Source organism: Neopelma chrysocephalum, unplaced genomic scaffold (assembly GCF_003984885.1).
Source record: "Neopelma chrysocephalum unplaced genomic scaffold, ASM398488v2 Primary Assembly neopelma1_65, whole genome shotgun sequence".
In the NCBI taxonomy this organism is placed as follows: Eukaryota; Metazoa; Chordata; class Aves; order Passeriformes; family Pipridae; genus Neopelma; species Neopelma chrysocephalum.
The window spans coordinates 4,858,533-4,886,143 of record NW_020897722.1 but is presented as its reverse complement, the minus strand read 5'-3'; the positions used below and the strand labels follow the sequence as shown (position 1 = coordinate 4,886,143).

The 27,611-nt window shown below is 49.1% G+C and overlaps 2 protein-coding genes across 2 annotated transcripts; both read right to left on the bottom strand.

The window, feature by feature from the left end:
* Nucleotides 1-8,908: 8,908 nt before the first annotated feature.
* On the bottom strand, nt 8,909-11,406 carry LOC113967821 (galanin receptor type 1-like). The gene has a single exon (XM_027683757.1). The coding sequence runs from the start codon at nt 11,108-11,110 to the stop codon at nt 9,782-9,784; it is 1,329 nt and encodes a 442-aa protein (XP_027539558.1). The 5' UTR covers nt 11,111-11,406; the 3' UTR covers nt 8,909-9,781.
* An 11,675-nt stretch (nt 11,407-23,081) lies between these two features.
* GRIFIN (galectin-related inter-fiber protein) lies at nt 23,082-25,509 on the bottom strand. The gene is made up of 4 exons (XM_027683453.1): nt 25,498-25,509; nt 23,963-24,042; nt 23,706-23,868; nt 23,082-23,246 (listed from the first exon to the last, which is right to left on the bottom strand). Exons 1-4 carry the CDS (start codon nt 25,507-25,509, stop codon nt 23,082-23,084), a joined length of 420 nt encoding a protein of 139 aa, XP_027539254.1.
* Nucleotides 25,510-27,611: the final 2,102 nt, after the last annotated feature.

Sequence of the window (27,611 nt, the reverse complement as noted above, 5' to 3'; positions counted from 1 at the left end):
CACTGGCTTTTCCTTGTAAATTTGTTCCTTGCATTTGTTTCTGGATGGCAGATGTGTTAATGGCTGGGTGGTTTCAATGTGTTTATCTTTTGTGTGCAGTATATTTTGAATATAGAAGCAGTGAGAAGAGATAAGCACAAAGAAACCACTTCTGCATTAATGCCAGTAATTCTGAGATTATAAATATATATGAGAGAGTTTCCGTGATTATGAGTATATTTTAATGTTTTGTTTAATGCTGTTGACTCTCTGGGGACGAAACAAGAGAAAACCTCATTTGTATAATTTAAACAGCTCACAATAAAAATAGGAGCAAAGAAAGGACAAATTAAATGGCCATGCTTTCAGACACATGCAGATACCACTCCCTTTGAGGGCCCAGTCCTTGCAATGGAGCCTGTGTGGCTCCAGCCTGTTATTTCCTGGACTGAATCCACGGGCTGTGGAGCCTGTGGCACCACACTCCTGGCATCTCCTCGGGGATGGCAGGACTGAGGGAAGTCAAGTCTCAGCTCATGTGATGTTACAGTGGAGACATGGGGACCATTTTCTATTTAAGAGGCCATGGAAAGGACAGCAGGGACTCCCAAAGTTGTCTCTCCCTTCCCCTTTATGGACAGCAGACCATCACATAGTAAGAGGAGAGGCATGTAAAATAAGGTAAATTTGTGTAATCCCTATGGTGGTTGTTTGGTTCTTGAGCAGCTCCTCCTAGAAGAGGTACAGATATGTGCTCACCTAAGGTTAATTTATTTATATACTTTCTTGCTACTTCACAATCTGTGTTGTTTTCAACACTGTGTCCAGCTGTGTCCAGCTCTTTTTTCAGTGTCACAGTCCATCATCTCACTCCTTTATTTGCAGATTTATCTTATTCCAGCACAACATGCCAAGGAATAAAAAATATAACGATCAACTTTTCTCACAGTTGAGAAAGGACTTGGGGAAAAAAAACCTGTACAACAATAATCTATCAAAACATTTCCCATGAGCAAAGGCTGCTTGACCGAACATGCTCAGGCTTATCAGCAAAAATGAAACACTACTTTTTCCTTTCTCACCCCTTTTGAGTTTTCTCCCCAGCACTGCACATCTCTGCTCCCACGGGGCAGGATTTTCACCAGAAGTGCTGTTCCCTGAGAATTTCCTCCAGGCACCTCCAATTGCCAGCATCAGAAGAGTCCTTGGGTTATGGCCCACATTTCTGTGCTACAAGAGCAGGCAGCAAAGATTGCCTCAGGTTTAACAGGTTCAAATCCACAGATAAGAAATTAAAGGTCTTGTTGTCCAGCTGGTTTTGTACCTTTGCAGCCAACCAAGCCTGGAGCGAGGAGCTTTCTCTGTGTCCTGGCAGCGTATCTCTTGGCTTTCCTTGGTGGTGGGTATGGAGAAAGGGGACCTGCTCCATTACCACTGCCCAGACTCACACATCCATCACTGTCCCCCCATTTATCCAAGTTTTGCTTTTTGCTTGATGGAGCAAAAGGCTGGGAAAGAGTCGTTTGCTGTTTCTAGGAGTTCTGGCTTCCATTTCTGGCCCTGTGCCTTGCAGAAAAGCTTTGCTGTTTCCATGACAAATTTGGCAGTTTTCTGGCTTCTGGGCTGCCATGCCTGGACTTCATAAAGGGAATTAAGGAGATGAGATCAAGAGGAGTATTTTGTTATTTGAGAGCAAAGACTTTCCCACTCTACACAGCCTTCCCGTGCTGTGCTTGCAGATGTGGAAATGTGGCTGCTGTAGGTGTTTTCCTTCTGGGATGTGTGTCAGCAGATCCATTTCAATCTCCCACTGTCAATTCGGTGTGACATGATCTTAGTTAAGCCATGAATTTCCATTCACAGCCCGTGATCACAAAGATATTCATCAATTTTTGGAGGTACCAAGGGGTTTTAAACTTGATATGCCTACACTGTTATTGGGTAGGAAGTATATTTATATGTAAGGATTCCTTATTTCTGAAGTATACAAGAAAAGCCCGTTTACATGGAAAATTATTTATTCTTCGTTATCTGAATTTTTGCTGCAAGAAGCTGCACATCATTGGGCTGCTGTGTTGCTCCTGGCAAAAGGCAGCCTCAAGAAGGGGCTTAATATCCCTCACATCAAATTGCTGGAGGACTCCCTGGAGGACACTGTTGCCCATTTTGGCCCCTGATGGTCTGTGTGGAACAAGCAGATGGCTAAAATATATCCAAACTCGAGGCCTGAAGGTAACCTGAAAGGATTAGTGAGAATTTCACCTTTCTGCAGGGAGAGAAAGGAATACATTGCGGCTCAGACCTCCTGGAAAGGTCTAACGTGGTATTTATTTCAGATATAAATTTGACTATATAAAAATGACACCTTTGTACTCAGCCTGTGGTGCCAGATCCAGCTCTCACTTGTAAATTAGGAGTAGATCCATTAAGGCGATGGAATTACAGCAGCTGATGTGACAGCAGCCTCACCTTGGCAATATTTCATTCACTGTGTGCCTCTAATATCTCTAATATCCTGCTGGTATGAATCAGAAGAAACTGCTGAAACCAACAGTGGTGGAGAGGGAATGAAAGAGAAGCAGGATCTGCATGTTTTTGGGCAGCAGACATCCTGGGCACACTCTCCAGCCACAGAGCAGCAGCATCCCCACCGCCTCACCGGGCACTCGGGAGCTGTGCTGGAAAGATGATGCCAAAAAATGCTTTTGCACAAACTCTTGATCACCCTTTCATGTTGCTGCGTGAATGCACCTCTGCACCTTCTCCCTGATGTTCCAGGGCTACCACGAGGACCTCATGTGGCTGCTTGTCCCACCCCAGCCTGTTTCCCCTCCCGCTCAGAGGAGGAGATGCAGCCTTGCCCCTGCCAAGGCTTTTCTCACAACTGAGAAAAGACTCATGAAGGAGGACTTGAGGAGGAGGATTTTGGATACTTTTGCCATTACATATCCCTGATGCATTTCTGCCAGGGGCTGTGTTTTGTCAATAGCTTCTGAAGAAGAACATCCCACCTTTGATGGAGGCTTTATGAGTCAGCCCACTCCAAATACCGATCCGTGCGGTGACGCAGTGCAGGAACTTTTTTGTTTGCTCCTGTGCTACCCAGAGCCCAGAGAAACAGTCTGAAAAAGCTGAAGTGCTGGACGAAGCCTCTGGAATTCTGGGTTCAGTTCTCAGCTGAGGGAGGCAATGAGGAGGTGACTGAGTCACAGTCCCTCAGCAATTATGCTGCGTCTCAGGCGCAGGTACCACTTACCTGCTGCTGGTTGTGCACAGTCATGCTGGAAAAGGTCTTCCTCCAGGTATGTGGCTTTGTGAGATCCTTAGGCTGCCTCTGGTACTGATTACTGCAGATTTAATAGTGTTATTAGTTTAGCCAGTCAGACCTTTATCAGAAGAGATTAGCAGGTGCATGAGATCTTTAATATCCTTGGCAGATCTATTTCTCCCCCAGTAATTGCCTTAAGATGGTTTTATTTCACTGTCTGGACTTTCTTTCATTCCCCTTTTTATCTTTTAGCTTATTTCCTGAATGTTTTGCCACATTTTCCTTCCTCACACTGAGAAATAGCAGCTCATGACTTGTGAGCACCAGGTAATGGGATACATCTGCCTGAACACTCTTTCATAAAGCTCTTTAATTCAGCAGCTTCATTCTTGTGGTGAATGGCTGAGGACAGGAAAGCAGGGCTTGACTGAAAGCACCTCAAGTGGAAAATTAAGAAAGGCAGAAGACTATGCAGCACCTGGGGTAGCAGCATTTCCATTCAGGCAGCCAGATGCTGGAGCATCCCTGGCTCGTGCTTGGCAGGTCCTTGCAGCCACTCTCTGCAAGCTCAGCCTCACTGCAGGGATTAGTAATGAGCAGAGTTCAATCTCCCCAGTCTGCATTGGCCAAGTGCAACAGATCTGCAGGCTGTGGCCAAGGCTGTTTCATGGAGCACGGGAGTCAGCCTGGAAATCCTCCCTGGTGGCTCTGCTTGAGGATGTGACCCCTGGTGCTTGGAGGTGCTTGGCCAGGCACCAAACAGCCACCTTTGGCAGGGGCAGGGGAAGGCCATTGCTCACTGCTCTGCAGGTTGGACCCAGAGAGCCTGGCAGAGGGCTGCAGCTGGGAAATGCTGCCTGATAAAGGAGTGATTTAAGTTTGGTGATTTTATCCTACAGTGCACACAGCAGCTTGTGCTCCTCAGTATCATAAAACCTCACAGAGACAAGGGTAAGGCATACAGGGACAAGCTGTTAATTCCTGGACTTTCAGGTGCAGAAATACTTCATATGTATTTTTAAAAATAAATTATCTTTGGATAATTCATGCACACGCACCAGTTTGCAACATAAACCCTCTGTCTTAGTCAGGGTGCAATGAGGTAAGAGGAAAAGGTTGGGCATAGAAAACCAAAGGTCACATTTAAAATCAAAGGCCACATTGCAGCTCCATGAGCCTTCCCCTACCCCATGGGGTGAGGATAATCACAAGCTAATCAGTGCCCCCTGCTCTGCCATTCCTGAGCCAGCTCCTCACCAGTGTGCTCTGGGTATTGATTTCTTCTGGGGGTGCCTTGCAATCAGCAAGAGACACCAAACAGGAAGGCTCTGGTGTAGATTCCTCACTTGGAAAAATGTTATCTGCAAGTGCCGCATCCATCTTTATTGCTGAAATATTTTAAAATATTTCCTGGTTGTTTCAAGCTAAGGGAGGAAAAAAGTCCCTACGTCAGGGCAGTCAGGAGCCTCATTCAGGGTCTGGCAGGGAAACCTGGGGATGGGCAGTCACATGAGACTGCATTGACTTTGCAGGCATGTTGTGTCAGTTCTGAGTCTGAGGACTGTGCCTAAAGATGTTTAACAGGCAGAGAAAGCAACTACTGCAGTTCCTGCGCCCCTGGGCTGACCAGACCAGTAGTCATTCATTCCCAGAAAGTTTGGGAAAGTTTTATATGATCCCCATATGTACCAGGCAAGCTGTACTTTCCTGGAAGCTGACTTTCCCAGAGGGCTCCAGCACTCTCTTTTGTTATACCTGCTTCTAGCTGCTCTTTAATTTGTTCTTGTAGCAGACGCCAGGGATTTATTTTCATGCCTAATATAATCACAAAGGTAAACTGAGCTGCACTGTTTTTTCCTAGAAAATGTACACTGATAGTTCTCTGTTTCTTTACAGCAACAGCATCACAATGCACTGGAAACCCAGTCAAGCCCTTCATTCTCCCTGTTGTTTTAGATATTTCAAGTCAGAAGAGCTCAGGTGGTGTTGTGTGTGGCACGTGCTGTGGTGGGGGGAGTGCAGGAGGAGACACAGGAACCATGCTGGGGCTGCTGGTGTTGCAGATAACTCACCAGCCAGCTTCCATCCTGATTTGAATCCCAGCATCTGTAAGAATAATATGTAAAATTCCAGCAGGCAGGAGTTTCCCTTTGGAGGGCATTCTTCTTTCTGGGATGCTCAGGGTCATTGCAGTGAAGGTGCTGACCCATCAGGAGGGTTGATGATTATTAGAAGAGGGATGGATCTATGATTCTGTTGTGTTGCACAGGAGTGGGCACCATCCCCCGGGGCTCCTCAGTTCTTGCTCTGGCAGTGACTGAGTGAGCATCTCTCTGCTGTGCTGTGTCAGCCCTAACGTGTCCTACCTCCAGATGGCTGTGTCCTGCAAAGTTTTACTCTTGGTCAAGTTATGTCAGGTCTGAAATCATCCTCTGCTCTCACCCTCCTCTTTAAAAGAGGACTGGGACTAATGTGGAGGATTTTTTGCACAGGAATGTAAGAGCAAGGACACTGAAGAGATAACGATGCTCAGCCCAGCAGCCTGCTCCCAGTGGTGGCTGGTAGCACGTGTCCTGGGAAGGAGCAAGTGTGGAAGTTATAGTTTATGCACCCAGTGCCCTCTAGGATGTTTCATCATTGCATTTAATAGCCATTGATGGCTTTTCTGCAGTGAACAGTCCAGTCTCCTCTTGGACCCTTTTTATTGCTTTCAGCCTCACCACCTCCTCTGCCTGTGAGCCCAGTGGCTGCCACGGTGGGAGAAGAGGTTCTGCCTTGCCCCTACACATGCTGTATAATCATTTCACTGGCTTCCCCTGAGTATTTTATTATAAGGAACAGTGATTCATCAATCTCCATGTGAGACCTGCATACCAGTCATCATTGTATGTACATCTATGATACCTGGTACAAAAGATTGTCTCTTTCCGTCTCCCCAGCGGTTCACAGGCAGAAAATAAACCTGTCGCATCTTTGAGACAGCACTGACAGTACAAGAACAGGTCACGGAATGTTCCCAGAGGGAGTTACCAAACAGCAACTCTCTGGAAGTTCCTACCACAGCAAATGGATTCAAGCACTGGCACAGGCTGCCCAGGGCAATGGTGGAGTCACCACCCCTGGAGCGACTTAAAAAATGTGTAGGCATGGTGCTTGGAGACATGGTTTAGTGGGGGCTTGGCAGTGCTGGATTAATGGCTGGACTCAATGATCTTAGAGGTCTTTTCCAACTGAAATGATTTAGTGATTCTAAGTAATGCTGCTTTAAAGATCCTATTTTGGTAATGTGATAAAATGCCGGTATTGATTCAAATGACAAAGCAGAGAAGAAAGACCCATGGGGGGAAGAGTGGGACTGAGATGCATTAGCAGCATTGCTCAGAAAAAACGTCCTTGAGACACCTAAAATTCACATCTTCAGTCTGCCTGGGCAGATTTAGAGAGAAACACATTTCCTCAAACACACACTGAGTGCAAGACGTTCGGCTTGAGCTCCTATGAGGAAACCATCTGTGTTCACCAGCCAGAGCCGTGTCTGCTCCTGATTCCTCGAAGGACCAGGAGTCCCTTGAATGCCTATCAAAGCACCTGCCATCTGAAACAAGGACCTTGTGCAACCTGGAGGACGCCGAGATGTCTTCCCAGCCCTAAATATAAAGAGATCTTTTATCAGATCGGAGAGGGAAAAAGCCACCTTCCCAAGTGCTGAGGTTTCACCTCACTTGGATCCAGCGTGAGTCACCCAGGCACTGCTGCACTACCCAGACCTGTTCAGGTTAATAAAATCACTGCCAGAGCCTGGGTGGCTCACGGGATGCTGTGTGGCTTTCACATTGACGTCACTGCTTCTCATTTACCCTTGGGTGATAGTGACCGAAATTCATTACTACCTGGCAGCCGTCGGGTAAAGCCGTGCAAAATAAATCAGTGTCCTCCACAGCAAACAGGTGTCTGCAGCGCTAAAGGAGCCATTCAGACCAGCAGGGCAGGAAGGGATTTTTCATCAGGGGAGTGAAGACATGAATGAATCGATAGAGCGAGGGGAATTCAGTGGCAGGGAGTGATAACAGCGAGAGGCAGGGGGAGATTTCACTGTAGAGACAGTGGAGAAGGAGTGTGGAGTGTGGTGGATAGAGAGGGGGCGACCAAGGAGACAAAGAAGAGATAAAGTGAGCAGTTAGACTTTATTATAGGAAAACAGGGACACTGAATGAAACTGCAAAATACATTTAAAAGGGTGAAGAGGAGATAACCTGGTCCAGTGAAAGTGGCCTTTGCCACAGCATATCTCAGTGATCAGGAGTGCTGTGGGGCTGGAGGAAGGCATGGGCATGTGCATCAGGAGGGGAAGGCCCAGGTAGGCTCAGGAGAACACAGTTCCTGCTATTTCTGCCTCTGTGGAGGGTACAGAGACTCTCAGGCAGGACCCAGGCATCAGCTCGTGAACTCAGAGAAAAAAAATTCTCCTCTGGGATACTAAAATGTGGATTTCATGCACCTTTTACTGCATCATTTGATCCCGGCCATTTTCTGAGCCAGGACACCACATGGAATGGAGCTGGTCTGGCATCTTCATGATCCTTTCACTGTGTTTTTTTCAGGGTAGGAATAAACACCTTGGTCAGGACAACTTAGGGAAATTTCAATATTGTGTCACATCTGGTCTGGGGATGGAGGCCATCAGTTTACAGGACCTGGAGTCAGTGGGTGTTCAGAGTGAGCTTTTGATGGCCCTCAGCCTGCCACGTTTTGCCAGCCCTAAAAATATGCCTTGAAAGAGGAAATAAAATCTCTACAGGCTTTTCTCCACAGCTACTAAAAGATCAGGTAGTACGTACACTCCTACATCACCTGCAAAAATGCAGATGTTCTCATCTCCAGCACACATAAAAGCCATAATTCTGGGCAGTTGTAATGTCTTTTTCATTCATATAAAGAGAATACAAATTGTGGATGGCACTGCCTGGCAAGGAGGAATCTTGTTTTCCAGGCAGATCATTGTTAAAATAAAATGCTATTGAGCGATCATGACAAAGGTTAGGTTGAATGGCTATTTTTTTGTCTTTTGTGGGCAAAAGGCCCTCTGGAAGGCAGCAGGATATTATGTGAAACTTAGATTTCACAAAACGTCCTTCCCCTGCTCAGAAAGAAATAAAAAAAAAGCCCCCAGTCATCAAAAGCCCGAGTTCCATTAAATGCAAAATACTCTCCCGGGGACACTGCTGTGTTGGGTCTGTGGTTTGCTGAGAGGAGAGAGAAGCTGTGCTGGGGCACAGGTAGCCAGGGCATGGGCTCTTGTGGCACCAGGAGATGATGCACGTCCCCTCACATCTGGCATTGGCCAGGCATAGGGAAGGGGCTCATCTGTAGTTTCATTCCAGCCTTTTGGCTCTTTTGTTCCTTTTTTCCTCCTACCTGTTGCCTGGTCTGACGTGTTCTCACTTAGATCTTGGGGAGAAAGGTCTCCTTTCTTTATGAATACAGATCCAGTGCTCAGCACAACAGAATGCTCAAGCTTTCCTGGAGCCTTTCGATGCTAACATAATAAAAATACACAATTTATTTATCAAAGCCTCCTTTAAAGGAGATGAGGGAAGAAATAGGTTTTCACCTACTTGTGATCCTCAGGAAAAGCAAGCACTTTGATTTGTTCCTTCCCAGACAAATAGCATTGCATTAGTTGTTTCTGATTTTATTAGCTATAAACCACTTTCTATTTTTATTTTCACATGCCATTGACTTTGTTTGGTACAGACACAGCCGAATGAGGCTGGTTTTTCAAGTGCAAATCATGTTAATAGATGCCCAGTTCTTTCCACTCCACACACAGGAACTGTAAGAAAGAGAGCTGATGCCCAAAAATATTTTCCCATTGCATTTCCTAAATCACCTCTGAAGCCACATTATCCCTTCTGAATTCCCAAATGTGGAGTGGTGATGGTTTCTTTAGTACTTCTAGCACTGTCTCTTCACATAAGGAGAATTTATTTGCATGGAGGAGTGAAACAATACGACCAGACAATGAAATCTCAAGTGGTAAAGTGTGTGAAATTCTCCATTTATATTACTTTTTATGATGCTGTTTCCAGCTTTTCTTCACTGCTTGCAACTACAACTGATGGATTTGGAGCAGAGAGTGCCTCTTATCGCTGCTCTTCATCATCAAGGGTGAGCAGCAGCAAGCAGTCAAATTGTTGCTGTATCCAAACAGCATTTCTGCACCCAGAGATGGAGCTGCAGGGAGAGCTCACTCGTTGGGAACTTGATCTATCTAATTATGTGACTGTTGACTGGGCAACGGGCTACGCATCCAGTTGTCCCCAGTAAAAATCATTTGTCTTAAAATTTGATCTGAGTTAAAATACATCATCTTTTTCTCTCTTTACCTATTTCTTTCCCTGTCACAGTATTTTTGAACCTGTGTCGAGAGTTATTAGAATCAAGTTCTCTTCCATGATTAAAATACTGGGTTCAGAAAGACCTCTGGAGTCCTTAGATGCAGATGAGGGTATGAGAGGCACTTCCTGAGCAGAATTACAAGGAAGTGTTCTCACTGGAGACAGTGTTCAGAGGTGGATGCTGGCAGGAGTTCAACTGTCCACACTTGTTCTTATGGCCATGACCTCCCTGACATCTCCTGCCCAGGGTAGGGGTAGTGGTGGGTCCTTTCCTTGCTGGCTCCACTGAACTCGGGTAAGAGAGCAGCTCTGGGACTGAGGAAGGAGTTGCCCCTTCAGACAGAGAGAAGTTAAAGAGAGAGACCATTCTTTGGTGGTATTTGCTCTTCATTTCCTTGGCTGATCTGTAGAGGTTCCCAACAAAGCAATAGCATATGGGGTTGAGGCTGGAATTGGTGAGGCCAAGCCACTGGGCAAAAGGTCTGAGCTGCAGGATCCAAGGAGAAGGAGTCACATCCTGCAAAGACTTGGGGATGTTGAAATCAATCCAGATGTCCATCAGGTAGACGGGCAGCCAGGAGATGGCGAACAGCAGGACCAGGGCCACCACCATCTGCGCGACCTTCCTGCGGACCTTCAGCCTGGAGGCCGGCAGGGATCGGTTCAGGGCGGTGCTCTCCTTCAGCTGGCTGCCGCGGCTCCACAGCCGGCGCACCGTGAGGAAGCAGATGGCCATGTTGAACAGGACTGGCAGGCAGTAGAGGGCACAGAAGAGCAGAAAGTTGTAGGCTTGCTTGAGCCTCTCCTGAGGCCAGATCTCCCTGCAGATGGAAAACACCAGGGGCAAGCCCTCCACCACCCCAATCTCATCCCGCTTGTTCATGAAGATGAGGGGCATGCATATCCCTGAGGACAACAACCACACCACCAGGATGGTGCTGAGGATCCTCTTCTGGGTGAAGAAAGAGCGGGCGTTGAGAGGGTTGTGCACGCTGTAGTACCGGTTCACACTGATCACCGTCAGGCTGAGGACGCTGGCAGAGACAGAAACAGCCTGGATGAAGGGCACTGCCCGGCAGAGGAAGTCCCCGTACACCCAGGCTTTGTAGATGAGGTTGCCCACGGTGATGGGCATGCAGATGCACACCACCATGAGGTCACACACCGCCAGGTTGATGAGGAGGCTGCGGGTGGCACTCAGGCTGGACACCCGACTCCGGCGCTTGCGAGTCAGCACCCTGATGGACATGATGTTGCCCACGAATCCCACCACGAAGGACACCAGGTACATCACTGTGAGGCTGATGGTGACGGGCTCCCTCGCGAAGAGGAAGAGCATCTTCTCCAACTCTTCCCACCCCAGCTCCTGGCTCCCATTCCAGAGCCCGCCTTGGGTCTGATTCTCCTCCTGCCAGACCTGCAGAAGTCCAGGGGGGGCCCCGGGGATAGGGGGGGACGAATCCATGGCTGAGGCCCCCCGGGCGCCCCAGGCTAACGGGGCAGAGCCTGCCGCGCTGCTCCCAGCGCTCCGGGCATGGCGAGCTGGGACCAGCCCTGCCTGCAAGAGAGGGTGCGGAGAGAAGGGATGAGCGGGCACTCGGGGCAGCGATCGCCCTTCGCGAGGACCTGCCGGACCAGCAATTGCTTACCCGCAACTTACTTGAGAAGCGACCGTAGCGCGGGGCGGGAGGGCTGGGCAGCGGCACCGGCACCGACAGCGGTCCGGGCAGCGGCGGCGGGGCCGGAGGGAGCCCCGAGCCCGGCGGGAGCCCCGTGTTCGACCGCGGCGAGACGGCGCCTCCGGTGGGAGAACCGGGAAGGCGCCCCGACCCCCCGTATCCCGGAGAACAGCCCCATTCTCGGTCCGCCGCCACTTCCCCCGCTCCCTCCCGGGAAAGTTGCGTGTCCCGCGGTCGCGCTGCCGGACCCCGGGCTGGCCCCAAACCCCCGGTCCCCCCCGGTTCCCCGGCTCTCCCGCGGCGCGGCGGCACTCACCGGGCGGACGGCGGGCAGCGCCGGCCCGGGCTCCTCCCGCCGGCAGCTCTGCCGTGCGTGTGTGTGTGCGAGCGTGTCCGTGTGTCCGCGTGTCCGTGTGCGCGGCAGCAGCGCCCGACCCGCTGCCACACGCGCGTGCTCGCACCCACGCACCCACCGCACCCACCGCACCGCCAACCCGGCAACCACCCCGCGCCGCGCACACGGTGCACACCCCGCACACTCACACAGCCCCGCACACGGTGCACACCCCGCACACTCACACAGTCCCGCACACTCACACAGCCCCGCACACGCACAACAGCCCCGCACACGCACGACAGCCCCGCACACGCTGCACCCCGCACACACGCACACAGCCCCTCACACAGCCCCGCACACAGCCCCGCATGCACGCACAGCCCTGTCCTGCGACCCACGCGCACACACACACGGACCCCCGACGGACTCCACACACCCCCTCCAGCGCACACGCAGGTCTGTAGACCCGCACACACACACTGTGCACACCCCCCCTGCACGCACTCGGCTGCACGCACCTTCCTACAGGTGCCCCGCACACCTGCAGGCACCCTGAGCATCCACCTCCCCCGCTCCTCACCTCCACCTCCAACCCACTCCCACAGCTCTGCGTGTCCGCGCCCGCTTTCCACTCCCCGACCCCTCCCCGCACACGGAGGGGCGGCTCAGCCTCCGCACCCCTTCGCACCGCTCCACACACCCCTTCCCTCAATCCTGCCCTGCACTGCAGAGGAGCCCCCCGACCCTCCGCCGGGAGCGCTGGCTGGGGCAGCCTGGGATAGACTGAGCCCCTGCCCGAGCCTAGCTAAACTGGGCCGAGCCGAGCCAGGATAGGCTCAGCCAAGCCTAGTTCTTGCCCAAGCCGGGCCGAGGTAGACTGAGCTGAGCCGAACCGAACCGTGCCAGCCTCCGCTCCCGCCAGGCGCCAAGAGCCCGCCCGGCCCGGCCGTGGTGCTGAAGGGACAGCTCCGTCAGGGCCGGGCAGGCACCGGGCATGGACGGGGCAGGACTGGTCCAGTCGTGGACTATTCTCGATGTTCCCCTTCTCCTCCTCTCCTGAGGTCCCTGGGCTCAGCTGCAGCAGGGCAGGGAGGGACCTGGGCGCTTCACTTCTGCTCTAACATCACCCACCCTCCTGGCTCTGGCAGAGCCTGGCACACCAAAGGTTAACCCCACCCGAGCGAGAAGTCCTCCCAAAGGAACCCAATCTTTGGTCTTTTCCATTGAACTGAAGGAATGGGAAGAGTGGGTCATGGAAAGAAACACTTGAAAAGTGGAAGGGCTTGGTTGAGGGGCAAGGCTGCTTTGTAAGATGAAGCTTTTGACTGGGGCTGCTCAGAGGATACAGTGAACCACAGGGGAAGATGCTTGGTGAGAGCAAGTAGAGATACCTCTGCTCGAGGTGTTTAATTTTTATTCTCTTTCTTTGCCTTCTCTGAGCGAGAGCAAGGTAACAAATACAGCCCAAGTGGAAGCTGTTTGTCACTGAATGGTGAATGCCCTTGATTTCACTGGGAAATTCCCAATCCATTTTAGTCCATGTGTGTGAAAGAATAAAGTAAATATTTTTGGTCAGCCTTACGTGAAATGAAAGAAAGATCAGCAGTGGAAACACATTTCGGGGGCAGGGAAATGTGATCAGCATATAAAACTCTTCTGCATGAGAATTAATTTGCTTTAAGTATGTGACTGCTCATTCCCTTATAGTTTTATGTATGTGTATTTATAGGTCTTCAGAGACAAACAACTTCTACAAACTAATTTCAGAGCGCAAGGTACACATTATTCCATGCAGTGAAATGCACAGATACTCTCATGAACACCTAAAAGCTGCTGCCATTTCACAGCTGCTCCACAAGCAAATAGATCTGTGACAAACAGGCAACTACACAGGCCATGGTTGGAGCTAGCAATTGGAAAGCTCCATGCACTCGAGCCCTTGCCAGCCTCTGCCAGCCTCCCTACAGCCCTTATACACAGAAAACAAAGAATGGAGGTGTTTAAGTCAATATTTTTAGTAGGGTATTAACAGAATACAAGAGAAGAGAATGCAGAAATGTGCCAGGGCTTGTTCTGTTCAGGTAGTCACCCTCCAAATTGTCAAGTTAATAAATACAGTTAACTTCTTTTTCTTCCCCAAGCACTTTATTTGTAACCCTCATGATTTACTGCTAAGGAACCTTTACAACTTAAAGACTAGATTACTAAGTTGATCAATGGTTCGATATAATTAGAATGAATCTGCTATTGCATCCATTGACACAACTCACAAGTGCCAAGTCATCTCTAACAGCAAATGACGAGTCTGTATGATGTGTACAGCTGATAGAGAGGACAGGGCATTGATTATAACGAGTTCATTGATTCTAACAAGTTCAAAGTCACCAGATAACTCAAGATGGGGAGTCTCCAACAAAACGAAATGCTGTACCCTTTTCACATTTGTTTGCCTCTTACAGAATAGCTTTGAAGCGGAAGCTAAATAAAGCCCACTGGAGACAGGAGCCATCCTTCACCAGCAAGGGTAACAGGCTGGGCTGTGATCAAACAGCGATGTGCATCAGAAATAACCCACTGGTCTCACCGGAGTTACAGCTGTGAATAACTGACCTGAGAGGAGGAGTGAGTCAGCCACTTTGGGGCTTTGCCAGAATCTCAAAAACCCTCACATTTCTCACGCGCCCAAACCTGCTCTGCCCACTGCACGTCAGAGTCCCAGGGCAGCGTAAATTTAGCCTCGCTGTCTCAGCACAACCTCCTCACTCCCCCTGCAGCAGGAGCTGGGCATCACATGGCTGCAGTGATGCTCTGCCTGCCCCATGCCCAAGAATGGGGGTAATTTCAGGAAACTCTGATGCTTTTCCAGTTTACGCTGGACCTTGAGAGTGTGAAGGTGGAGCAAATCCCATGGTTGTGCATCTACTTACAGCTGCTCATGGGCCCTCCCCACTCAAACTTTTCTGCCTGCTGAGCAATAGGGGGACAGTACCCAAACTCCCTGCCAGGATTTGGGGAATGCACACCCCTGTGTGTTGCATCTGCATCCTTGACCCCTGTGTGGTGTCTGACACCCAACCAAAGGGCACTTCGCTTTCTTAGCTTTCTTCCAGTGCATATCTTGACATGCCTGATGTGTCTCAGCTGTCACAGCTTCATGTAAAGGCCTGTTTTGAGTATATAGCTGCTTTCTCCCTCTGTGCTCACCCAGAAGATAGGTGGGGTGGAGTCTGCTCACTTCACAGAGATTAAACAAAATTAGGGCTTGTCTCAGTCAAGCAGTGGCTGGATTGTTGTTGCCAGGATGGACTGCCATGGTGCTGCTTGGGTTAGGTGAGCTGGGAGCACAACCCAGCTCGATGTCAAGGGGGGAACACTGGTACCGGTGAGTTTCCCACTTGATTTTGCTGGGAGGTGCTGTTTGGACTGCCCTTGGAAAGCACTGGACAAAACCCTCTTTCATTGCCCCTTAGCTCTTCTGCCTCTCACACCTTTTGACTGATGGAATGGAGATGGGAGTGATAAGGGAGACTCCTCCAGCCCTCACATCTGCCCCTGTGCTGCCCTGTACTCCTTTCCCCTCCCAGGTCCCTGCTGCCGCTGCAGCCTGGGACACGGTGTGTGAGCATTTCCAATGCTGATATAAACAGGAGCAACACTGAAACCTGTCTGTCTCTGTCTGTGTTCCCATTACACGAGAGAAACAGCATCACCTTTTCCTAGCTCTCATTGGACAAAAAAAAAGTGTCTATTTTTTTCCCTGGGACGTTTTCTTACAAATCTCTAACCCAGCGATAAAACTCTCCCAAATCCTGAGTCCCATCGGTCTGGGGATCTCTGAGCCGGCTTTGCTGCTCCCTCTGCTGGTGACTGCCCCGTCCCCGTGCCATCGCTCCTCCAGCACCTCAGTTTTGGGGGGAACATGAGCTATTTCTGGCCCCGTGGTCCAGGTCCTCATCACAGTTCTGGCGTGGCATTTGCGAATGTCAGCGCTTTGATGCGGCTGTGAATCCAGGAGGAGATAAGAGGCCAGCGCTGCACACAATCAAAGGCAATACAAAGAAGATGCCAAGTGCACTTCAGATTCTTTGAAAATAAAATAGCGAAGCAAATAAAAAACATCTGGGAATTGATGTTTGTTGTTTGTAATTACTTCCATGAGAGTGAAAATCTTTCTTCTCCCACTAGTCTTCTCTCTCAATCAAAGAATGAAACATTTAAACTATCTCAAGCGTCCTTTGGAGGATTTTAAATGGAGAATGTGTGCATTTTTATATCTGGGAATATTCACTGGTCTGTTTTCATAAACAGATATGTGCCAAATTCCATATCTTCTGTCCTTTTTATTGGAAGCCTTTTAGATTGAGTGCTCTGGAAATGTAGTGGCTGAAATAAAGAGATAATTTTGCACAGAAGAATTTGTCTGATACCATGTTCACTCCCTCAAGAACAATGAAACAAAACACCATTTTGACATTGGAGTGATAGAAAAATCTGTCTTTCAGATATCTTTGCTTTTGGCAAGTAGCAGCCTGGGAATGCAGGGCTGAACGTGATCCTGCAGAACCCCTGGTTAAGCCCAGGACCACATCAGATGAACTTGACCCTGTCTCAATAAAAGGAGAGCCCTAAATGGAGAGGTACTGCATAATAAATGGGTTTTTTTTAAGGAGAAATCAGTGCTGTGGATCCCTAAATCATTGCACAAACTTACAGACAAGATTTTGAAGTGATACTGAGCACTCAAGTCAAGCCTTTGAGAAGTTAAGAGAAGCCAGAACTTGACAGGGGTGGCAGCTGACATGCAAAGCAACTGTCTAACACTGGCTGTATGCAGCCCTTCTCTCCCTGGAGCTGTGATCCAGGATCAGATGAAGCAATAGTGGGACTTCCTCCGTGTTCGTGTTTTGTGTGGTGGTTCTTGCTCTCTTCACCAATACAGTCACCACCAGCCACAGGGAGAAATAATTAGAACCAGACAGAAAGCAGAGCCCGCGTTAAACAGATTTTGGTAATTGAGGAAATCTGGTGAAACCACCAGATTTGTGGGGCTCCATTTCATCCTGTTATGTCTTCAATGCTCTTAACAGTTTGCCACTGATACTACCAAGAAGAGAGGCAGATAAAACAGCATTAAGAGCAGGGTCTGCTAAGGCAGCCAGTCCTCCCTCCATCCTTCTACCTGCACACTGCCAGACTTGCATTTCAATATTCCTTCCCTGGTGCTCCATACCCACGTGCAACAGGCTAATAAAGGGCTTTTTAGATGACAAAGCTTTCTGGGTTCCATCAGCTGATTGCCATCTGGGGGAAATCTGACAAAGGCTTTAAATTTGCCACTGTTTGCCTTTTCCCAGCTGCAGAGGCTTGCAGCAGGGAAACACGGGGAGGCAGGAAGGAAAGGGTCTGAGAAAAAAATGCTCTCAGGGTCCAGATTGGTGAACATGAGGGAGGAGATAGAGATTTTAGAGAATACAATAGAAGGGAGTTTGTCTTTCTGAGCAAGCTAATTTTGCTTTCAGCTGAGGTGACACTTTGCCAGTAGCTGTCACAAAACAGATACCCCTGGGATCAGGTTGCAATAAGGATTAGAACTTGAGCACATTTTGCAACAAGGGCTTGATGATCAATCAAGTGTTATGTGTTTAAAAATAAGCTTTCCTGTATTTTTTATTTCTAATCAGTAAATCCTTAGGATTTGTGCTCTCTGGATTCAAGAGTGAATAAGCTGGGAGTCAGGGAGAGATGTGATCCTGGCTCTGAATGCTCTGAGGCAGTATAAGATAATCTGCGAGTTATTTACCTTCAGCAGCCACTTAGAAGGAATCACCACAACTAAAGTTATAGAAAAGCAGGCAGGGAGAGGCTTTGAGGGGTTGTTAAACTCTGTCAGGTTCAGCTGTAAACTTCTCTCTAATGCCTCACCTCTGTCTGTGCAGTGACTCATGTGGAAAGGCTCGGGCAATTTACTGGAAGTACAATCAGTGCCCTCTCATCACCACTGACCGCTTCTGCCTTTCTGTTTCCAGTGTGTGTTCACAGCACACAGCAACTTCAGGAAATGAAAGCTGACAATAGCTGCAGTTCGGCACAAAGGCAGAGGAGGTTACAAGGTGAAATAGCTGCATTTCAGTTCTACTCCCCATTTTTGAAACCAGCAAGATTTTTGCGCCTTAGGTCACGCAGAAGTTGCCAAGTCTTTCTTTGGAAAGGGGATGTATCAAGGAAGGGGAGGAAAATGAAGGGATGTTGGCAGTTCTTTGGTTGTTGTGCGGGCTGGAGCATGAACAAAACCAGAAAACAGTTGATTAGAGTCTGTGAGCACAGTGTGTACAGTGTGTAGAGATGCACAGAAACTCCTTGGGCTAATGAGCTGCTCTGCAGCCCTGGTCCCTCACTGAAGACAAGGGGCTGGCTCAGCTGTGTATCCTGAGCTATGAAGGGGTCCAGCATGGAGCTCGTTGGCTCATTAAGGCTTGGGCCAACACCTGATAGATCACTAAAAGTCCCAGCCCAACCTACCCATGGCCAGGCCATGAGCTGCAGGGTAAGAACATCAGGCTGGAGCTAAAAGCACTTGGTTCCCTTCTTCCTTTTCTGCTCTCCTTTCTTGCCTTGGTTCCCTCACCTGCACGAGGGTGTTATGATAGTTCTTTATGCAGTTTACTTGGATCCTTGTGATTTAGAAGTGCTTTGTAAGACCCAAACAGCCTTACAATGGTGTGATGGTGCAGAGAAAACATCCTGATCTCCATAGGCTGCTGCCTTGTGCTCTGGTAAATTCAGAGATTTGGCTAGTGATGTTCATGTAGCTTGAAGGAATAACATGATAAATTGCACCTAGCTTTGGCAAGAGAGTCTTGAACTGACTGTGGGACTGAAGGGCCAGCAAATTTGGGCATCAGGCTAATTTCTGTCACTTTTTCCTCAGGCAGCAGAGGATGCACAATAACTCAGCTGCCAAAAAAACTGATACCATTAGCTTCCAATTCTCCAACCTCTAGAGCAGATCCTTTCTTTCAGAAAATAATCCCTCTCCAGCTTTTCATGTCTGCAGCTGGTACCTGCCACCATGTATGCAAGATCAGGGTTGGGAGGTGTGCTTCTGTGTCTGAGCTCGCTCTGGATGGAGATGCTGTGAGTTAGAATGGCTTTATAAACCTCTCTTTAACTGCAATAATAGAACCACCCCTCTGCTTTCCAGCAGAGACTCTTTTCTAGCTGCAATCTGGGGCTGCCTGGTGCCTCAGAAATGCCTCTTCCCAGCCAGAACTGAGAGCTACTGCTCTTTTCCTCTTTTTTTTTTTTTTTTTTTTTTTTTTTTTAGCTTTCCTTGTATGTTTCAGAAAAAGGCTGAACATTTTCCCTCTGTGTTCCTTGGTCCTGTCAGCAAACACCTGTGACTCCTGAGCATTTAAGAAGTTTGACAGCCCACGGTGTTGAATAAGCAGCCTCTTAGATAAGTGCTCAGAGACAGGAGGAAGAAAGTCCTTGCTGATAAGGTCTGCATTTCCAGCAGGTGTTTCTGTAACAACTGCTAGAAAACCAGAGGCCTTGGGGGATGTGGGAAATTAGAGATGCCATAGATAGGGGACCAGGATCACTGAGCTGCACAGTGACACAGCTGCTTGTTATTAGTGGAGAGGAGAAGATCTCTGCTGCAGCCCAACTGTTGTCCCTCAGGAGATGCTCCTGGGGTCATCGAAATGGGAGGAGAAAGGGAATTGTTAGTTAAATGGTTAACAACTGCCCTCCTCCTGCATTTCTTCACCAGAGCTGTCATCTAGCTGTAAGTAGCTAAGCCCCCAGCATCAAATTTGGTAAGTTTGGGCTTTTTTACGTGACAGGGATGGTCATGTAAAAAAAAAAATATTAAGTCTCAAAGTGAGCATGGGGCACGTGCAACCTGTGTGACTTCCTCTTTTTTTGAGCTTTCCTAGAAGTCTTCTCACTGCATTGACAACAAGTCCTCACCCTTTCCCCCACTGCCTTTCCTAACTCAAGGCAGGACCCAGTGTCTGATATGCAATTGTCCCTTGCTCAGGCTGGCAGGGATGGTGTCAGCCCGATGTCCCCAGGCTGCTGCTCTGCTGAGGAGATGTGACCGTGGCTGATGTGGGAGCTGTTTGCTCACCAGCCTGTGAGGAATTTGCTGGTGTTTGCTGGGGGGTGGGATGATTGCCAGTGGTGTCAGGGACACCAAGGGGTGGCTCTGATCGTGCAGCAGCAGATGCTCCACAGGAGATCCATGACACTGCCAGAGGGGACCTTGGCCCTGGGAGTCCTGGCGCAGCTCAAGCACGAAGGATTATGAGCCTGACTTTCCCCTCCTTGATCTGGAGACACATCAGAGCATTTCTGAGCTCTGCAGATCCAGCCCAAATGAGGAGAATCAGTGGGAGGTCACCACCTCTGTTGACTTTGCCTCCTGAGGGGCATTTCTCTTTCTCAGGTATCCCTCCTGTAAGCTCTATGGGCAGCAACTGCTGCTTTATCTGCAAATCCTGACTAGGACAGTCCCTATTCCATCCTGCAGCAACTGCTCTCTCTAGAACATTGCAGAGGGCTCTTATGCAGCATTTGGCCACAGCAAAAATATTGAGCTTGACCTTGACTTTGGGCAGTGAAACCCTGGTGGAACCCTCCAGAGCTGCACCCCCAGCAGCTGCAGCTCTTCCCCTTGAAAAGGCTTCCAGCTCTTCAAAAATACCCCTGGACAAGAATTTGTCTCCATCAGTTCCCTCCTCAGTTTCAAACCCTGGGTCATGAACAGGAAGACTGGTTGAAATTCAGATGAAGAATTGATTTGTTCCATTTGATCCCCTCAATACCAGCATAAGATGCTTCTGTGGAAGTCTGGTGTGCCAGCCCTGATCCTGAGAGTTAAACTGACCATCACAATTACAGGGATTAATTTTTTTTCTGGAGCTTCTCCTTAAGGGGCAGATGAGGGGCACAGACTTGGAGGTAATCTCTTTCCCCATAAAGCTGTGCAAAACAGCTATAAACAGCCAGCCCTGAAGTTTTCCTCCCAGCAATGCTCAGTAGATTCCCAGACCTCTCTTGCTCTGCAGTCCCCTTCACCCTTGGCTGTGTTTTGGCTGGAGGAAGCAGCAGACAACACCCTGAAGGCAGCAGAGCTGTGGATGTGTCAGGAGGGATGGGGCTCTCTCAGTGCAGATGGCAATGCAGTGAGATCACCCGCTGGCAGGAGCTGGAGGGAATGTGTCCAGGAGCCAGGGCATAATCTCTGTCTCTGCCTGATTTTTGTGACATCTCTTTATTTGTTTGTACTTGAAATGTTTTTTACCCTGTTTTTCTGTGGTCCTTTATGCTCACTTCTGGAGAACAATGGAATTGTGGGGTGTTTCTGCAGCAGTGGCTATAGATGGAGTTGATGGCCATGTAAGTACAAAGCATTACCCTTATAAATCATTTCATCACTTTTCCTTCATGAAAAATTATCTATGTCTATCAGCCCCCAAATAAGCACCAAAAAAAAAAAAGTGATTTCTTTCAAATGCTGCTCAGCATTATCAGATGGATGACACAGAGATCCCATGTCTTGGGATTTTGTCTGAGTTTGTGCCTGTTTTACTGAGGGATGGCCATGAGAGCAGTTTGTTGAACAAACAGACAACCAGAATTTGAGTCGACCCTCTTGTCCCATTGGTGACAAATTTATTCCAGGCCAGAGGAAGTCTCACCATCCCCAATTTTCCTGACTTTCAATCAAGACCACTGCCATTTCCAAAGCATATTTTCTGTTCTTTAGGGTAAAGGCACCATTTGTTACCATATTGTGTTCCCATTGAGCTCTTTGCCACAAGAACAGGGTGGTTTTCAGTTAGTGTTCTTTTATAGTCTGGAAAAACATTATAAGCTTTTGAACAGATTCATAAATGTCGACTTTGTGGCATCACGTGTTGGGGTTTGCTGCAGCCACCTCTTCCTCACAAGTCCTTGAAAGTATAAATAGAAGGAAGAGTTGGGAATGGCCAATTTGAGCATTGAGAAAAGGCTGGAGCAAAGCCCAGATCTCACCCTAAGGCAAGGATGGATCAGGGCTGACTTCTTACAAAGTGATTTCTCCTCAATGGAAAGGACAGGCAAGGCAGGATCATTCCTTTTGCATCAGGAATGTGGTCTGTCTTATGTCTGAGAAGCAAAAGAGTGATTTGGGGGCAGTTGTAATTGCATTTTTGGAATAAGTTCCTGTTCAGATTTAACACTGTGACATTATGCTGTTTATGATGCGTGTAATTAAAACAAAGTAAAAATAACATCTTTTAGCCTGCTGTGGCCTGGTGGAGGAGTCAGAGATATGTTGTGCTCCAAGGAAGAGGTTGGAAAAGAGAAGAGAGTGCAAGGGACAGGTGGACTGTTTTGAAAGACAACTAAGAAGGGAGAGAAAAGAAAACAAGAAAGCAGAGCAAAGAGAAAATCCAGAGGCTATCCAAGGGAATAATGGCACTTTGTTCATTCCAAACATATCATAATTTCTAGACCCTGATGTATTCAGTTCCTTTTGTTTAGAGTCCAGCTACTTTTCTGGTGCATGATAGAGGGACCATGTGTTTTTATGTGTCTCCTTAAGCTCTTGTCCTTTTCTGACCCACTACACCACTCTAAGGGGTCCGTCTAGGAAGCCTGGAGCTGGTAGGACTTGGGCTGAGCAAACATCCTTGAGAGGAATCTCTGGCAACACCTGGCAAGATGAACCTTATCCCACTGATCTGCCCACGAGGGAACACCACCTGCTATTAGCCTTCAAAGCAAAAAGGCAGTATTTTCCCAGTGCCAAACCCACGCAACTCTCCACTGTGTCCTCTTGCCCAGTCACCAGCCTTTGTTCATGCCAGGTGCCTGGAGATTGGCAGGGAATGAATAATGTGATTGACCTGCCCAGGGAGGGACATCTCAGCAGGGATTTCCTTGGTCACTTTTATTGGCAAATATGGTAGAATTCTTACCCAGCTCCTGGGCAGAAATTCCCTTTCCACCCCTAACATCCATTATGTCCTTTACCATGCGGCCAGCTGAGGACTAGTGCTAATTCACACCCTACTCTTGGACAAATGGAATTTCTGAGCCGTTTGAAACACAATTTCAGGTGTCCAGACTACTTGAGGCAGATTTTTATGGGCTGTGGTGATCTCCCAGGCTATCCAACAGCAAAGATGATCAGACCTACAAAGCCTGTTGTGCACCCCACGGCATAGGGGCAGAAGGTCTGGGCTACAGTAAGTGACATGGCTGGGTGCTGTGGCTTGTGGTGGGAATGACCATCCCTTCCACTGTGAGGACACATGCACAGCTATCCCCCTGATTGGGGATGGTGTGTGGAATCAGGGAGCAGATGGTCCCTGGCTGGATTAGGAGCTTAAGAGGGAATGGTTTGTGAGAGTTCCCTGCTCTGGTCTCTAGTAAAGATCTCGTTTGGTGATTTCCACTGAAGAAATGTCAATATCATTGAGAATCTGCAGCTTGGTGATGGATGAAAGATTCTTCTGCCGGTGCTTGTACTGCAGGACTTTGTTTTCATTGATGAAAATGTGGAAATAGTCCCGATCGGAGTAGATTTCAACCTGAGAGAGAGACTGTGTTAGGTTCATGTGGCCACATGTCCTCACTGGACCTTGGTTCCATCATGTCAGTGAGTGTACCCACTTCAAATCCTGCCAGAGCTGACACACACACACACACACACACACACACACACAGTGCTCCCCCCCATTTTGGGCAAAAGGAGGAAATAACTGGGTTTTCATTTAATGGTAACATAAACTGGTGGTAATGCAAAGCCTAAACTGAAAACAAATGAAGCATCCAGGAATTATTGCTGGAGCTCTGCAGGTGTGTGCCAAACCTGTGTGTAAATCACCAGGATACAACAGAGATACTAACAGGAGGCAGAGCCAGAGAGGAGATGTTGCTGGATATAGTGCTGGCAGGAAAGGCAGCACTAGATCCATGAGGAGAACCCAAATATTGACTGGGTCACTCTTGTTACAGCTGAGGAGACTGGTGGGGTGACACAGGGTTACCTGGAAAGGCTCCTTTGCTTTGAAGGGGAAGGTGGTGTTAACCTCTTCCTTCCCCCACTGGCTGTCTAGGAATGAGTTGCAGATGATTCTGGAGCTGGAGAAGCGGGGGTTAAAGTGGAGAGCGATTTGGTCTCCAGGATCACAGAGCAAATTGATTTCAAACCTGAGACAGTGAGAAAAAGAAGTGATGGAGAGCTGTGGAGTGCTGCTGCTGGCTGTCACGAGCCAGGAGAGCTGTGAGCAGAGTGTGTCCTTACATGCTTGAACTGGAACTGGTCTCACCCTTGACCACGATGCTCCATCCAGGACAGATTCCCTCTGGGTACAGGGCCTCGAACTACAGACAAGGAGGTGCTGGTAAAGCACGACAAGGCGGTAGAGGTGCACTGCCCCACTCATTCCTTACGTTTCTTTCTCACCCTCTCATTTTCTTCTTATTTCTCCCCCCTTCCCACACAGGCACGTTCTCTGCCTATGTATTTTTGTCACTCCTAAATAATCTCAAGGGCTCCAGATTGTTAGGAAATAAGGTCGCTATGACATCCAGTCAATGAGGTGGGATTTGCTGTCCCCAAGGTCTTTTGTAAAGAGCTGGAGGGGATCAGGGAACAAAAATTAAAGATGAACCTGAATGTCTTCATTGCTGTCAAGACACAAAGACTCTCTGCTCCTCTCTGTGCCTGAGCAATACAAAATCTGAAGCAGAAAACTTTGTGATGCTTTGCAGCAGAGGAATAGGTGTAAAGTTGCATCCAGCCTGAGCTACTCCAGCATTACATGGCTGACTCTTCCAACAAGTTCCTGCCTGATCCCCCCTTCCACCTGCTCTCCCTAACTCCAAGGTTAAACTTGCATAAAATGAACTCAAAATGTTCTTTTTTGAATAATTCATAGTTTTACTAAATAACTCATTTTAATAAGAAGCGCTTGCCATTTCACCCCACTTTTTTTTTAACACTAATTATCTTGCACTTCTGAGCATCCCACTCTCCCAAACTTATTGCTCACACTGGCAAAATTTCTCCAGCCTTGGCATCTCCACTGTGAGTTCCATGCCTGTCTCTCCCTCCCTATAGCTCAGGACTTTCACTGCCCTGTTTCTTTCTCTGCCATGACTTCCTATTTCCAATGCATTTTTGGGATAAGCATGCTTTTGGGCAGGAGCTGAGATGTGGAGATGGCCAACCTCATACCCTCGCACCTGGCTACTTTTGGAGGGCAGGTTTGGGAACCCACACATGGTCACTCAAAGGCTCTGACCACACCAGTGTTTGTCCCTGTGAGACACAGAGAGCTGATGGAGCTGACTGAGTTCTGACTGCAAACAGCAAGTGGTGGTGGTAGCACCCAAGTTCACCTTGCCTTGACCCTTAACTTGTCATCATTACAACAGCCCCAGCAAGAGACACACCACATCCACAGGAAACAGCCATTCCCTCTTTGCTGCTGGCTGTCCCATCGGGGATGGACGGCCACACACAGGTCTAGTCTGCATTGGTTGTGTTTTGGTCTCAGCTAAAACCCTCTAAGTCAGAGTTGCTGCCATTAGGGCAGCATTACCCCAGACCAGTCCTGGTACAACCAAGATGAGAATCCATCCTATTGCCCTTTATCGAACACCACGAAGCTCAGTTTTGCAACAGCCTGGACCAGACTGACACAGAGGAGCAGCATTGTATCACCCTACATCTTTCAGGATTTCTACCCTTCCTGCAATTCCCTGTGCTGCTTTCCTTTGTCCATCACCCCTCACACAGACCAGGCTGTGCCACCTCCTGTCCCCAGCGCTTACCCGCAGTGCCATCGCGCTCGCCGGCCCCGCGCCGCAGACCCGCCCGAGAGCACAGCCGGGGGGTCTTTATAGATGCCGCCGGCCAGGAGCCCTCGTGTGCAGGGATTGGCCTCCCCAGGCCTCCGGTCAGAGTGAGCTGCCAGGCACAGCTGGGAGATGGGGAGCGGTAAATCCCGCTGACGCCCGGCAGGGTCAGCCCGTTCATGCGTGCGGGGCTAATCCAGCCCTGCTGCTGCCCGCAGTCCTGAGCTGTGACGTGATGGAGCCCGTGTGCGGCAGCCACGGGGCATACAAGGCTTTAAGGCTGTGATCCAGCGGGGGCAGATGTGTTCAAGGCATGACGGAAGGATGGGGACTCCCAAAGCTGAGGGAGATACCAGGAGTCACATCCACCGCAAGGTCAAGAGAGAAGGGAAGTGGCAGAGGAGAAACGGGGGCTCAGCTTCATCCTAGTCATCAGAGATTTATTTTTCTCTCTGTTTTACTTTTTGTTCACTCTTTGTGGGTCACAGCCTGGCCTGAAATGAGCTGATGCCAGCTCTGTCACAGCCGTTTTTCCACCTCGTGGCACCCCGAGGCTCAGGATGCTGCTGTGCTGAGCTCAGCATGCCCTGGTTCTGCCTTTCCCTTCCCTGCTGGGGACAATACAGGGATTTAGGAGCAGGGTGAGTGAGCCTTTGTCCGATATTTCCTGTCATGGAAAGGCACCAAGAAATGAGCAGCGATGAAATGAATTTCAGTGGTGAGGGTTTTATGCCGACAGTCAGCATGTGTTACTACGGAGCCAAGCCGGGAAGGGAGGGGTGGCTGCACAGCCCCCTCTTTCACAGGGTAAATGCCTTAAAAACATTAAATGCTGTCCTCATCCCTGTATGTATGGGAGGTTGTGATGCTCCCTGGCTGGTCTTACAGGAATCCATGGCTTTCGTGGTTAAAACCCCCTTACTGTATGGGCCACAGTACTGATGTCATTAAATGTGTTTATTTTATTTCCGGCAGATAAGCAGATTGATAACGACTATCCCAGGCTCTGGTGCCCTTGGCAGGCTACTAAAAATGCAAATCTGCCGACGTAGAAGCCAACAGCCTCTCTCGGGGCTGAAAAAGCCAAGTCCCAGACTGGGATTTGTTGGTTCAGACTCTTACAAGATAAAACCTCTTGAAGCTGAGCTCTGCCTTGGTCTCCTTGCTCAGCTCCCAGCTCTCCAGGCGCTCTGCTGGGGAGCACTGGAGCTGAGCTCTGTGCTACAGATGGCAGCATTGGGACGTGCAAGAGAGCTGCGAACCAGCAGCAGAGGTGCTGAGGGGGTATTGGAGGGACAGGGACATCCCACCCATCCCTCCTTGGGGTACTGTGGGATGATGGCATTGGCCTCTCCAATTTGTCCAGCTGCATCACTCCCCTACTTATGGCCTGAACCCAACGTTGTGTTTTCACCCCCCAGATCATCCCTCCCTGCTCGTTTCTCCTGCCTGCCAGGCAAGGGACTGCAGGGAAAAGGGGCTGCTTTTGAGACACCCACCACGATGATGGGCACAACCAGGCAGTGCTGCTGTCCTGCAGATGTTCCTCCAGGTTTAGTGCTGGAGAGAAAATAACTATTTATGGGTGGACACAACCCTTTTTAGTTAAAACTTTGTGGCACAAACTATTATCTATTTGTTTCTGCTGTGCTTTACGGAACCGGCCAGGAGGGGGCTGGAGAGTCCAAGGCAAATCCCTGAGATAAATGATAACCATAAGAAAATCACACACGGGTCTAACTCTGACTCTAAAGAGCCTGATGCAACACCCACTGCTGCTCCAGGACAGGGGTCAGTGCTGTATCCTGCACCTCTCATCCCTGCTGTAAGGAGACTCCAGGCTCCCTCAACACGTGTGGCAGGAGCCCCTTGCAGCTGCTCAACCTAAGCATCTCGGGGCAGCTCATCGGGGAGCATGGAAAAAAAACATCACACCCTGCAAGGTGGCAAGAGAAACAGGGGAAGCTGACACCCAGGCACACGCTGCCGGGTCTGGCCGAGCCTCCCGTGCCCCACCAGTGTCAGCTTCGCTAACGAGATCGGCCTCAGTGCCGGCGGCTTCTGGGAGCGACGCGTTTGTCAGATTTTCC

Bases quoted from the DNA above. Each gene is read 5' to 3' on its own strand.
- LOC113967821 (XM_027683757.1), bottom strand. From the start codon at position 11,110: ATGGATTCGTCCCCCCCTATCCCCGGGGCCCCCCCTGGACTTCTGCAG.
- GRIFIN (XM_027683453.1), bottom strand. The intron at 23,869-23,962 runs GTAAGGACACAC...TCACTGTCTCAG, and splicing joins ACCAGTTCCAGTTCAAGCAT to GTTTGAAATCAATTTGCTCT. The intron at 23,247-23,705 runs GTAACCCTGTGT...TCTCTCTCTCAG, and splicing joins AAGCAAAGGAGCCTTTCCAG to GTTGAAATCTACTCCGATCG.